General features: G+C 37.7%; 2 protein-coding genes across 2 annotated transcripts; both read left to right on the top strand.

The window, feature by feature from the left end:
* The first annotated feature begins 991 nt into the window (after positions 1 to 991).
* LOC145942021 (uncharacterized) lies at positions 992 to 5,758 on the top strand. Its single transcript, XM_083048486.1, has 4 exons — positions 992 to 2,306; positions 3,041 to 3,310; positions 3,700 to 4,462; positions 4,530 to 5,758. Exons 1-2 carry the CDS (start codon positions 1,948 to 1,950, stop codon positions 3,045 to 3,047), a joined length of 366 nt encoding a protein of 121 aa, XP_082904612.1. The 5' UTR covers positions 992 to 1,947; the 3' UTR covers positions 3,048 to 3,310; positions 3,700 to 4,462; positions 4,530 to 5,758.
* Positions 5,759 to 7,064: 1,306 nt separating this feature from the next.
* On the top strand, positions 7,065 to 11,960 carry Pka-c3 (Protein kinase, cAMP-dependent, catalytic subunit 3). Its single transcript, XM_083048181.1, has 5 exons — positions 7,065 to 8,529; positions 9,859 to 10,021; positions 10,421 to 10,684; positions 11,016 to 11,346; positions 11,519 to 11,960. The coding sequence occupies exons 1-5, from the start codon at positions 8,439 to 8,441 to the stop codon at positions 11,663 to 11,665; spliced, it is 996 nt and encodes a 331-aa protein (XP_082904307.1). The 5' UTR covers positions 7,065 to 8,438; the 3' UTR covers positions 11,666 to 11,960.
* Positions 11,961 to 12,327: the final 367 nt, after the last annotated feature.

The raw sequence follows: 12,327 nt of genomic DNA, 5'->3' as shown, positions 1-12,327 counted from the left end.
CTATGCGGGTTATCGCGAAGTAAAAAATTAATATTTGATTATAACGCAACATAACAAAATATAAAGCTGTATCACAAGTACACTGCCTTTTAATTACAAAACATTTGAAATTAATCTTGGACCAGTGAATATTTTATTCACTACGGAAGAGAGAGCGAATCGAGTGTGCTAGCAAATCCATAACCATAACTGGAAGAAACTGCGTGATTTCTGATACTGTAGAAATAACTATAAGAGGCAGGAAAGAGAAGGACAGAGAAGGAAGAAAAGAGAGAACGAGATAGATGGATACTTCTCACTAGATTATAGCCTGCGGAAAGATGAAGAGGACAGAAAGTATATTCCAACATGGAGAACCCGACAGCGCGACTCTCATCGAACCTGAAGAGAATCGGTGGGAACGATTTTGTGGGTGAGCGAGAGCGAGCAAATCGAAGAGCAAGTACAAGTAGAGAAAGAAAGACAGACACTGAGACGAGAGTTTGAAGGACGAGCGTGGAGAACGCCTGGAGAACGCCTGGAGAACAAATCATGGCGCGCTCCGCGAGATCTAGCAGACACGGCTTCCGGGAAGAGTCATCGATCCATGACGGAAGAACTAGAAGGGGAAAAAGAGCAATCGACAAACTATGAACTACCTCCGAGGATTCCGCTTCGTCGTTTCCTCCGATTACATTTTTTTTCCTTCGCGAAGACAAATCAAATTGATTCCGTTCTAAAGAATCCCTTGATTTACGATTCGAAATTTTCAAAGTAAACTTTGGCTATCGGACTATTAATACCAAGATCCATTTGCGTTGTCGCAAATTGTATTTCGTGCGATTAATAATCCATTCTATATAACCTGTTACAATCGTCCAGCGTTCAATCGTTCAATCGTCTTTATTGTGCCGCTACATTTTTTCACCTTGATTTATTCTGGACTTATCTTTCAATGCGACGTCGAATCGACAATAGCTGTACGATAGGGGGAGAACTCTCAATATTTAGAAAATATAACAGGTCTCGCAACGAAGTTTCAATGAAGGTGCAAATGACTTTTATCGATCGTACGTCTAGAGAATCTCGCAACATGTCGTCTCTTCTATCGAAGGTTATTGATGTATCGATCATTATATCTCTTTTAAAGTTTCCTTCCGTCCAAATTTCAGCAAGACGCCGAGATGGAAAATTCCTCGTACAATTTCCTTGGCTTGTCTATCGGTTTGGATTCTGTAAATGGCACTGGAAGAATTCACGGGGATTTTTAAGCAACAAGCCCGTGGAGCTCCCGTGTCATACACAGCGTCCGGCCTTACAGCGCGATAAGCCCAGGAAATCATTTTCTTCTGCATGTGTAACCGCGACACTAAAACGTCCACGCCTGCTATCGGTTTATAAACATCAAACATGTATGTATTGGAGAAACTTACACGCGGATCGAACAACTTGTTCGAATGCTCGTTGCTAACGTTGTTCGCTCCACCTTATCAATCGCATGCAAGAAAATCTTATTTCTTGCTATCTTTCGCTTAGATGTATAACGTATTCGTAAAGCATTATATTTACATATAATGCAGCTTCTTACAACTTATTTCTGAATAAATAATATCATTTATGTTATATTATATTATATTGACAGTTAATCAGACTTAGCAAAATTTTTTTACGACATATAAGTTAAAATATTAACTATATAATAATCTGTCAAAGTGTCCCAAGTCTCTTCTAAAGTCCTGACTTGAAATCTTTCACATGCTCTAATTTTTTGAATAATCAGCGTTCAGATGTTCATAATGTTAGCAGTGTAACGCTAAGCTAAAATTTCTTACGACCAGCAGCTCGCGCGCCCCTATTTCCTTTATTTTTCACAAGCCACGGAAGTATCGTGTGTACACGTGGCAGGCAACCGCTTGGCAACGAGCAACGACCTTCTCCTGTGCAAGAGCGTACCGCAAAGAGTCGTGGATGATAGTCACGGAGGCGCATTTGTCGAGCGAAATGTCCATAGCGACGACGACGACGACGACGACGACGACGACGACGACGACGATGGGACAAAGAGACAAGCATAACGGAGAGAAGACGGGACCAACCGGAAACGAAGCTTGTGCAGGCAGAAGAAGAAAATGTCCGGTGAAAAAAAAGACCGCGTCAAGGTCCTCAGGCAGATTCGCGACGCGGTTTAAGTCATGTCACACACCACCTGTCGCGCGACTAAGCCAAGTAAATGCGCACGCTCTTCGTCATCTCTTGCGGAAAAAGCAACGACAGCTCCGTGGAAGTTTCTTCAAGCCCGTGATTATGCTGAATCGATCGAGAGTAAGGTAATATATGCGTAAAGAAAATTTTGTATAAAATTTATTCCGTCAAAATTATAAGATTGTTTGCACGTTTTATTAATTAACTTATTAAATGTATTTTTTCTTTTTTTATATCTCTTGTAATTTTAATTATAATTATTATATTTTCCTTAGAGAAAGTCTATTAAATCAATTTATAGGCGCGGAAAAAGAGAAATTAAAATGTGCACGATGTTTGCTTTCTAAATACTATCCGGGTAGGAATAGATACTATTCAGTAAGTTTTGCATCCCGATTCTCAAAATGATCATCAAAAAATACAATTAATACGCAGAGAATGTAATTTCGAATATAGCAGATAAGCACGAGAAATAGTCAATGGATTCGACAAAGAACAAATCGTAATGCCAGCATTTGATTACCTGTTGCGTCACACCTGTTGCTGCACGTACATGCGCCACGTGACGATAGTGGCCGTGAAAAGATTTTCTCGATTGTCTCCGTGCCGCATTGTACGGTATCGCGGTGTGTCCATATGTTATTCTTACGAAAATATCGGTAACCATTCTTTATCAACTTTTTTTTAAAAATTATTCTCTTACCAGGTATATCTGCAAACTTGCATTACGAATTAACCGAAGAAGAATTTTTAAAAAAATATTAGCAGAAAGATGTTAACAAAAATTCTTAACGATATAAAAAAATTAAGTAAGACAAAGAAATTAATCTGATATTTCTTCTGATTTTAAACAATACAGGAAGTAGCGACTGGATGTTCTAAGCACGGCTTGCTTATGCAACTGGACGTGAAGTTTCAATTCGTACATTTCCAGCCGGAGAAATGAATATTTTCGATCTCCGCTGTCGATAAAACACCTCGTAGTTCGATCGTGCTCACGTCCTCCCAGGAATCTCTCTCGATCTCATTGTTCGTGGGCAGCAGGCCAGAAAGTGGCGCTTCCGGTTTCAGGTTGAGTTGCACGACGGTCAGACGAACGGACAGGCCTGGCTGCATCCTGACTCGCCAGGTAAGCACCTGTGCCATGTTGGGCGTGATATAAACTGGGCTGGAAAGAAAAACACGTAACGTCTCATTTCTGCGTTAAATCTTTCGGTCGTTCACATTTTTTCCATGTTGGTCTGGTATCTATAAAGCGCATTCTCCTCTAAATAAACAAGTTGTTGAGATATTTCCATCCGATTGTGCTTCTTTATCGCGAAAACTTATGTTCTATAGTTATGTTTCATTCATAATTCATAACGATGCGAGAGATTTCATCAGGATTAATGTATAATTAATACAGCGTGTGTGTGTAATTAAGAATGAACGATAAAATTCTGAAACATTGGATCTCTTGGATGAAGAAGCGAACTGTGACCTGTGCGTGCGCATAACAGCGTTATTACTTTTTTTTAGCACCCCTGCGTGATACTCGCGGAAAATTGTCGTAGCAACGGGAAGTGGATAAATCGACGCGCGGAACCGGAAGTCGCCGTGGGATCGCTTGAAAACACGGAGCGAAACCTTCATGCTCCCTGGGAACCTCCGATTAACTACACGCACATGTATATTTTTCGCCTGTCTCTCTCTTTAGTGTATGTATGTGTGTGTGTCTATAAACATCACGACATACACACACATTCAACGAGTGTCGGAGATGTAGCTCGACACGAATTCTGGATGAACGTAGCAAAGATAAATTTCCTTCTTAGTTGAAATCTCTTCAATTGTACGCAAATAAAAATTATTGCTATTCATCAGATCTATTGAGAACCGTCTTGTAATTCTGGGTAAATAATTTAGGAATAAAAATTGGTCGAATCATCTATATATCATGTTTCATATTACACGGTTAATAAGAAATTTATCTGTATGCACGTGGATACTCACTTAAGCGCCGTACAAGGTAGGTCGATGACTCATGCTAATCATTGTTAGGCTGTGGAAAATGTCGGCTTCGTAACTATTGAGAAAAGCACGAAGCACGCATGCCTACAAACTTCTCCGTTTCTATAGTCTTCACTACTGTACCTTCACAAAGGATGAGAATAATGAAGTTGTCGGAGACGTCAAACCTAACGAAGCACATTAATCAATGACACATCAACGGATGCAACATTTAGAAAATTGGACGCTCAAGCGTACATGTCTGGCAAAGATAGCCAGGGAATTAACAATGGTACGGCAATCAGGCAATTTTGCGGTAATGTATTATTGAGCGACGTGTCTATTCTTTTGGTTTCTAGATACCCACACGAATTTGATCTACATCCAGAAATCGTGGGCGACGCTGACATCATATGCTGACCAACGACTTCCTAGGCTCGCTGTCCTTGAAAGATACAGACACTTCTGCGATTTGACAGCGTCATGTACTAAACATATTTCGTTCCAAACAAGAGAAAACATAATATTCGTAGCACGAAAAGTATATTATCATTCATGTGCGCCAATAATACGATCGGTAAATAAATTGAAGAGTCAGGCTGATGAATTTGTTTAAAACATCAAGGAGAGACAAAACATCTCTGATTCTAATTTTATGTTAATAAATTTTATAAAGGTTATTCTATCGCAAAATTTACAAAAATTAAGATATTTTTACGAAAAACAGAACGAAATTGTGAAAACTTGATATATATTTATCCACGGTTATAATGGTCAGCATAATGGTCATCAGTTTTAAAAGTAAACTTCTGTATTTTTCGACGTAAATTTTCAGCGTAAATTTTCGAAATAAACTTGTTAATATATTACGCAATCGGATCTCGTAGTAAAGATACTGCTAGCCAAACTCTATATTTCTCTAGTAATGCATTTATGTTGTTCGCGGTTTTTACGGACCATCAATCTTTGATCACCATATCATCGCGAATGCTAATATTGACTTATGATTAAAATCAGAACTTCGCAACAAATATATCGATCGTGACGACGGCGATTTCGACTCATCTGCGTCTGCAAAGTGACGCTAAAAGCATTCGTCTGGCGAAACTCGTGAATCTTATGGAACACATTTGTTTGTCGAGTTAGCATAAACATCGCTACTAACTAATATATAGTGGCAGTCATTCAATACTGATGTCCCGGTCTGAATGTTAACGGCGTGATTCTAAAAAATAGTTTGTAACCGAATATCAGTCTCTTCATCTTAACACCAGACACTTTCGAAGTGCATTTTCTTGTTAAATATGTATTTTATATGTATGTAGCAAATGTCAGTCATTTTGATTCGCATCACTGGTGAGAATCATATAAAATTTTCTTCTCGCTTTTCTTCGATCTATGTATTACAAATGCATTAGTAAAAGGATCACGTATGTTTCAATAGATTATCTCTAAAACCGATCGGCCACGTAACCGTGGTTCTATTGTTGCATTTCATTAAGTAATCGATGACCGAAGTATTTACATAATTCAGAATATGTTTGCTTATTCTATTCGTAAAGACACCGAGTATCGCTGTCTCATAATCACAGGCTATTTCAGAATATATATATACTTGTACAAAGCCGGTATATGTAATTATTAAGACTTGTACTCTCTCGTCTTGGCAATCGAATGACATCGCGCGATGGAGTTTCCGGGAAACTATTATTTTTAGTTCGGTCTCTCTGTAATCATACTATGAAACGCGAATATTGAAACATAGTGCTACAAGATCAACACGCGATGGCATTTTTCAAACTTTGTTAGGTAGAGAGAGAAGCGTTGACAAAATAATTAAATAAATTCAATCGCGTTCTCATGTCGTGTGCGACTAACACAGGTATACGCCAATAATTTATTAAGCAAACTGGCGCAGTATATAATATGCAACTCGGCGTTTACAGCTTTACGTTGTATTATTTTGTTACGTAATAATCGCATAGATGTCGACATTAAACACAACATCACGAAACGCCAAATATCGCAGTTACGAAAGGACTCAGTCATGAACTCGTGACTATGGTCATTTATTATTATGTATTCTGACATTTTTTTCACGACCTTGAATCAATGAAATTGTTAAAGGTTGCGTTTCGTTGCTCTCGCTGCTAATGATGTTTTTTTTTTCTTTTTCGAGATATTATCAACGAACGTGCTTTCGATGCGTTTGCGGATCGAGAGCGCATAGCGATAAATATAAAAGCCGCGATTTATGGGGGCTCGCTGGTAGCGGGGACCAATAGGTGTCGTCAGTCATCGCGACGTTGAACGTCGGTGGTAAAATGCATCTGGACGATCGCCAAATTCAAAAATAAGTCGAAATTCGAAGGAATCGCTCGATCGTCAGCAAAGCCGGCTCTGCCGTTTTTCAACAGTCACCAGCATATATAATCGATTTACGAAACAGTACGATGACGAGGATATCCAGGATGTTCAAGATGATCCATGATGATTTCGACACATTAACAGCAAATTTTTTTATATATATCTCGCTATATATATCTTAATGAATCACGTTGATAAGAGACTCGCACGTGTCAATTTTTTTGAAAGCAGCGATCTCTCCTCTCGATGAATATACTGTTAAAAATTTTAAGGCACAATCATCGTCCAGAATGATTCATAAAATGAGTTGTAGGCGTTTCGGACTCATCCGCTACGAGAAAAAAAAATGACACGTTACAATTAATCTCGAGATTTTCAGAATAAACTCTGATCAAACTTGCCCCCGTATTTGTGGGGGTTGACGCAAGCATATACGCTTACATTGGCGTGTGCCAAAACGAGACCGACCGTAATTTAGAGCAGACGATTTGTATTTTTGCACTGGCTTTTATCGGCTATAGCTTTTCGCTCCTGTCTCGAAGAGTTCCATACATTTCGCGCCGATCTTCCGGCATCGATCACGATTCTCATAAATCTCTTCGGCTACGTGATATAGGTGAGATGTTCAGTGAGAGTACGCGCGAAGTGGGAACGAATAGGGGATGGGGGGTCAAAGGAAAGAGAGGGGGCAGCAGAACGATAGACAGCCTTTTGAGATCCCTCGGTGACCAGTTTAGTTCTGGTTGGCATCCGAACCGCATGTCGCCCAGGGTCCAAGGATGACACAATAATCATCCTTCGGTTGAAGACAAAGGTCGTCATTCAATCGATTTGACGAATGACATAGAGAAACGATAATTCTGCTGTATATGTATGTGTTCGAGGCGCTTGCTGTTAGAAATCGCATTGGTATTAGTGCAGTTTGACATTTCTGTGAAGCATACGGTTTAACGACTGACAATTACGCACGTGCGGTGCTCAGCTGTTATCTGTCAAAATTAACTAATGTGTTATTTCTTAAGCATGAAAAATTAAAAGTACACAATTGTGCGTGAAACACGTTGAACTTAAAGTTAATAAGAATGACAGCTTTAACGAGCTCATAAAATATGTATCTGTGGGGATACTTAAATAAGTGAACGGTGATTGCTGTCGTTCTGATTGCAAATATAACATACGTACGATATCCCTGAGCAGGAACTGCAACATTTGTATGACGCGTTTGCAACTCATTTTTTTCTAAAATATTTAATCGAAAAGACTCGATTTTTCTCTCCTTTCCCCCCCTTCCTCTATCTTTTTTCTCTCCCTTTCTCTCTAGAGATAAAAATCGGCGATAAAATCGTTTAATGCATTTCCGTGCGTGAAAACGTAGAAAGCAAACTTGTTTTTTATATTCGAACATGCGTTTTATTACGATAAGCATTTGCCACTGTTAATGACACTTATAAAAAATCAACGTATACATTTTCACTGCTCCAAGTGAGAGGTAGAGAGAAGGAAAGGCTCGTTGACAGAAACATTGGTATCGACTCTCGAGCAGTGTACTTTACGAGAGAACTTCTTGAAAGTAATACCGTTCGCGTTGATATTTTCTAAGAGAGTTTAACGAACTTCAGGAAACGTTTGTTACATTTGCAAAGGCAATTAAAGCACCTGGTTTTTATTCATTTGAATTTACATTCGCGTTACACATGGAAAATTAACGAAGCTACTTGGAGAATCTCGTTACGAGCAGAGGTCACGAAGAGCAGATATGAGAACGAGTCGTCGTCAGTACGTGGTCTAAGAATATCACAGTGTGGATCGTTGAACCGGGATTTCCTTTCTTCTTTCCACGTGTCGAGGGAGAAATAAATCAGAAACTTTCTCTGACGACGCTCGACAGTACTCCGTAAACGATGTCGGGAGATACTACATCCGATGATGAGGGATCGCAAGAGGATCCACCAAGATACGACATTGACGATTTAGAAATGATTAAGACTATCGGTAAGTCGGAAAAAAATAATAGAGAATATACTTCCTTATAAATGCAATTTTTATATTATGTAATTTTTGTTTAATTATTATAATTCTCACCTGTGTATAATGTGTAAGCATATTTTTTAGAGTCATGTAATTGCCTGGATTAAATCAGTTTAAATCTTTAAATACTTTATCTTAGCTTCTGAAAAAAATATACTTATCAAAGACTTTTATATAAAACTACAAATTGAGCATATAAAATAAATTATCAATAAGAAATTATATAAATATAAAGAACGGCAAAGACGCGAATATAATCAAATTAATCAAATAATTAAAAAATAATATTTCGAATCACGAATTTGAACAAGCGGGAAAGAATAAAGCGTATCGTTCTCGAAGTAAGGAAGTGGGACACCGGAGAGTGAGAGGGTATCCGGTGTATATTTAACTGCTTGTTGAAGCCGGAATTATGTGGGAGAGTGGTCGGAAAATTGCAGATACTCGATTCACTTGTATGTAAAATTCTCTCTTTTTTTTTTTTAATTTTAGCCTTAGATGTGTATTTATGAGATAAATTATAAAACGTAGCTATGTTCTAAAAAAAAACTTTAATTTAAAAAATTGCTTTTTTCCTTTATCTTTTAAACGTTTCCTAGACTTCTGTATCGCTCAGGCAATTTTTATTCGTGATTATTCGCGCGACGTTGTACCTAAATTCGTGTTATTTAAAACGTCTACGCCATCACCGGAAACACTTCGTCATCGTTTTACCGTTGACACCTGTTCCGAGCTGTAGGTAGACGACGTCTATGTATCGCTTTTGCTACGCAGCCAATTTCGCCGACTACTCCGATACAAACCGTGCTCTCTTTCAGAGAGTAAATATATACGCGCATAAATATGCTAAACCTTGCGGTAGCCGCTGCAATGTGATGGTCAATTTCGGGGTTTAATTTAGCCAGAGCTCATTTGCGCGCGCACGCTAATTGGTCACGGTACGTTAACTGGGACAACCGAGTCACCTGCATTCGTGGGAAAGTGCATTAAACAGAGCGCACTGCGCAACGTGCGTTATAAGATTAAAAAAGAATGTCGAGAGCGTTGGCAATTAACGGTCAATGATTGATTCGACTAAATAATATTCCGCAATAGCAAGTATACTTGTTATTCGTTATTCGAAATCGTGTTACACTACATTTTCATTTCATTCTATTACATTAACTATAAAAACAAGAATGTACGACTCATTAGCGAAGAGTATCTTGCGTGAAAGAAGAGCGTGATAAAAAATATTAATAAATAATATTAATAAATAATATTAATCTAAAGAAGTTTCGATACAATTTCCAGGCACAGGCACATTCGGCAGAGTGGTTCTCTGCAGGCATCATGGAACACCTCTCGCTCTGAAAATCCTTTCCATGGTCGACGTGATCAGATTGAAGCAAGTTGAACATTTGCGCAATGAAATCACAATCCTGAAAGAAGTTAAGCATCCTTTTATCGTCAACATGTAAGTATTATATTTGTTATCAGTATCAATCGCATAAAAAACACATTATTTTAAAATAACTAGTAATTATTCTTCCTCTTCCCTTTTTTCTCATATCGAACATGCGATGTAATCATATATCCAAAGGAATAAAGAAAGTGATGCGTTTGTCGGTCAAGGAAAGGATTTACGCGGAGATCGTTAAAGTGTGGTCAGGACTAGAGAGAGCGACATAATACAATGCTGATTGACTAGTTTGTACCGCGTCGCGATTAAACAGTCGGATAGAAGCGAGAGAAATCGATACGTTCGCGAGAGAAAACGCTTTTTCAATCAGAGTTGCGAAAATCGAGATTTTGCTCGCGTAACAATCCAGCTTGTTTTTCGTCTTGTTTTTTTTCAGATCTTTCGTCTTTTCAGGCTATGGAGCGGTAGAGATGAAGCCAGAGTGTACATGCTATTGGAATTCGTTGCTGGCGGAGAACTCTTTTCTTACCTGAGGGCGGCCGGAAGATTCGCAGGACCTACCAGCTGTTTCTATGCGGCCGAATTAGTTTGTGCTCTAGAATATCTGCACAGTAAGCACATAGTTTACAGGGATCTCAAACCGGAGAATCTTCTCCTGGACAGTCAAGGCCATCTGAAAATCACCGATTTTGGTTTCTCGAAAAAACTTACGGATAGGTAAGTTAATTAAAAGAAGAATATTTCAGAAAAATAATATTTACCTGTTGATAAGGTATCTTTCCAGAAAAATGTGTGTAAAAATAAAAAAGTATTCTATTTATTCTATTTTAAGTATTTTTTCTATATATTAAAATGTTATCTAATATAATATATATATTTCTTTATCTATATATAAATATATATATATTATCTATTCTATATAGTATTAAATTCTAAAAATTGTTATGTAATATACATATTACAATTTTTTCAAATTAATTCTTGTATATGAAAAGTTTATAGAGTCAAATTTATAGAGATATCTATTTTTGAACACATATATTTTTAGGACGTGGACTTTGTGTGGTACGCCAGAATATTTGGCGCCGGAAATAATTCAAAGTAAAGGACACAACAAAGCCGTGGATTGGTGGGCATTAGGCGTTTTAATATACGAAATGTTAGCGGGATATCCGCCGTTTTTTGACGACAATCCATTCGGAATCTACGAGAAGATCCTGAGCGGTAGGATAGAATGGCCGAAACACGTGGATCCTATCGCGAAAGATCTTATCAAGAAATTATTGGTCGCTGACAGGACGAAGAGATTGGGAAATATGAGGCAGGGTGCTGAAGACATCAAAAGGCATCGATGGTTCAAATTAGTCGAGTGGCCTCTGGTAATTTTATATCAATTTAATTAATTTTACGTAATGCGAGATATAATTAAATAAAAGATAATAGGAATGAAAAGGTTAATATTTATTAAGTAATATCGCGCGTGTACGCATGCATTTCTGTCCTTCATGATATCCTGGAAATCGCAGTTGAATCGTCGATCCATGTTCATAGGTGCCGCAAAGAGCCTTGACACCTCCGATAAGACCACGTGTGAAAGCGCCAGGTGATGCAAGCTGCTTTGACGATTATCCTGAAACCGACTGGCGCTCTCAACCACCTTTACCACCAGATCAACTAGCTCTATTCCAAGATTTTTGACAATAGTATGACGATCGAATAGTCACAATATTTTGCACGCAAATTTGCAGGCACTGTGCACTAAATAGAAGAATTCACTCTGTGGTATAGAACAAACGTGATCACAATTCGATGGTACATGATCGATATACATATGTTTGATAATTAATTTTCTATTTTGTGTAAATAGATGACTTTTTATATTTGATTGCATATTGCTTATTTATTTGTATGTATGCGTTTTCTCTAGATTAGGGATTCTGTTTCATTGTTTTCGTGAAATTCTGTAAATAAAAATGGAATAGTATTATTTTGACGAATTTATAAATTTTAATTATTCCTATTTACCGAATTTTTAAAAAATTATTATCTTGTTGCTGTGTATATTGCATTCTAAATTTATCCATTACGAAAAAAGTGATGTAGATGCGCGAAGTGCGATAATTAATTACTTCATAATTTTAAAGTCGAGAATATTGTTATGACATGTCACGTATTTTTTAAATATTTTTTATTATCAAACGGAGGAACGTTTTATCAACATTCACCACCTATATTTTTAAACACGTTAGTTCATTTTTATAATCGAACGGAGAGAAGGCCATTTTTTCTTTTGTTTTTAAATGCGCTTTTTCATTTAACTAGAACAACACAAGCGCGCGCCATTCTTTGATTTCATATTT

This window comes from Prenolepis imparis, unplaced genomic scaffold (assembly GCF_030444845.1).
Source record: "Prenolepis imparis isolate NDT839.2.m4 unplaced genomic scaffold, iyPreImpa1.0 SCAF_10, whole genome shotgun sequence".
NCBI classification, from domain to species: domain Eukaryota; kingdom Metazoa; phylum Arthropoda; class Insecta; order Hymenoptera; family Formicidae; genus Prenolepis; species Prenolepis imparis.
The sequence above is the reverse complement of the archived record's forward strand: the minus strand, read 5'-3'. Positions and strand labels throughout refer to the sequence as shown.

What these genes read in the sequence shown, in the direction of transcription:
- LOC145942021 (XM_083048486.1), top strand. Translation starts at nt 1,948, where the DNA reads ATGATAGTCACGGAGGCGCATTTGTCGAGCGAAATGTCCATAGCGACG.
- Pka-c3 (XM_083048181.1), top strand. Translation starts at nt 8,439, where the DNA reads ATGTCGGGAGATACTACATCCGATGATGAGGGATCGCAAGAGGATCCA. An exon ending in AGAAATGATTAAGACTATCG is followed by an intron (nt 8,530 to 9,858) that starts GTAAGTCGGAAA and finishes TACAATTTCCAG; the next exon opens with GCACAGGCACATTCGGCAGA. An exon ending in CATCCTTTTATCGTCAACAT is followed by an intron (nt 10,022 to 10,420) that starts GTAAGTATTATA and finishes TCGTCTTTTCAG; the next exon opens with GCTATGGAGCGGTAGAGATG.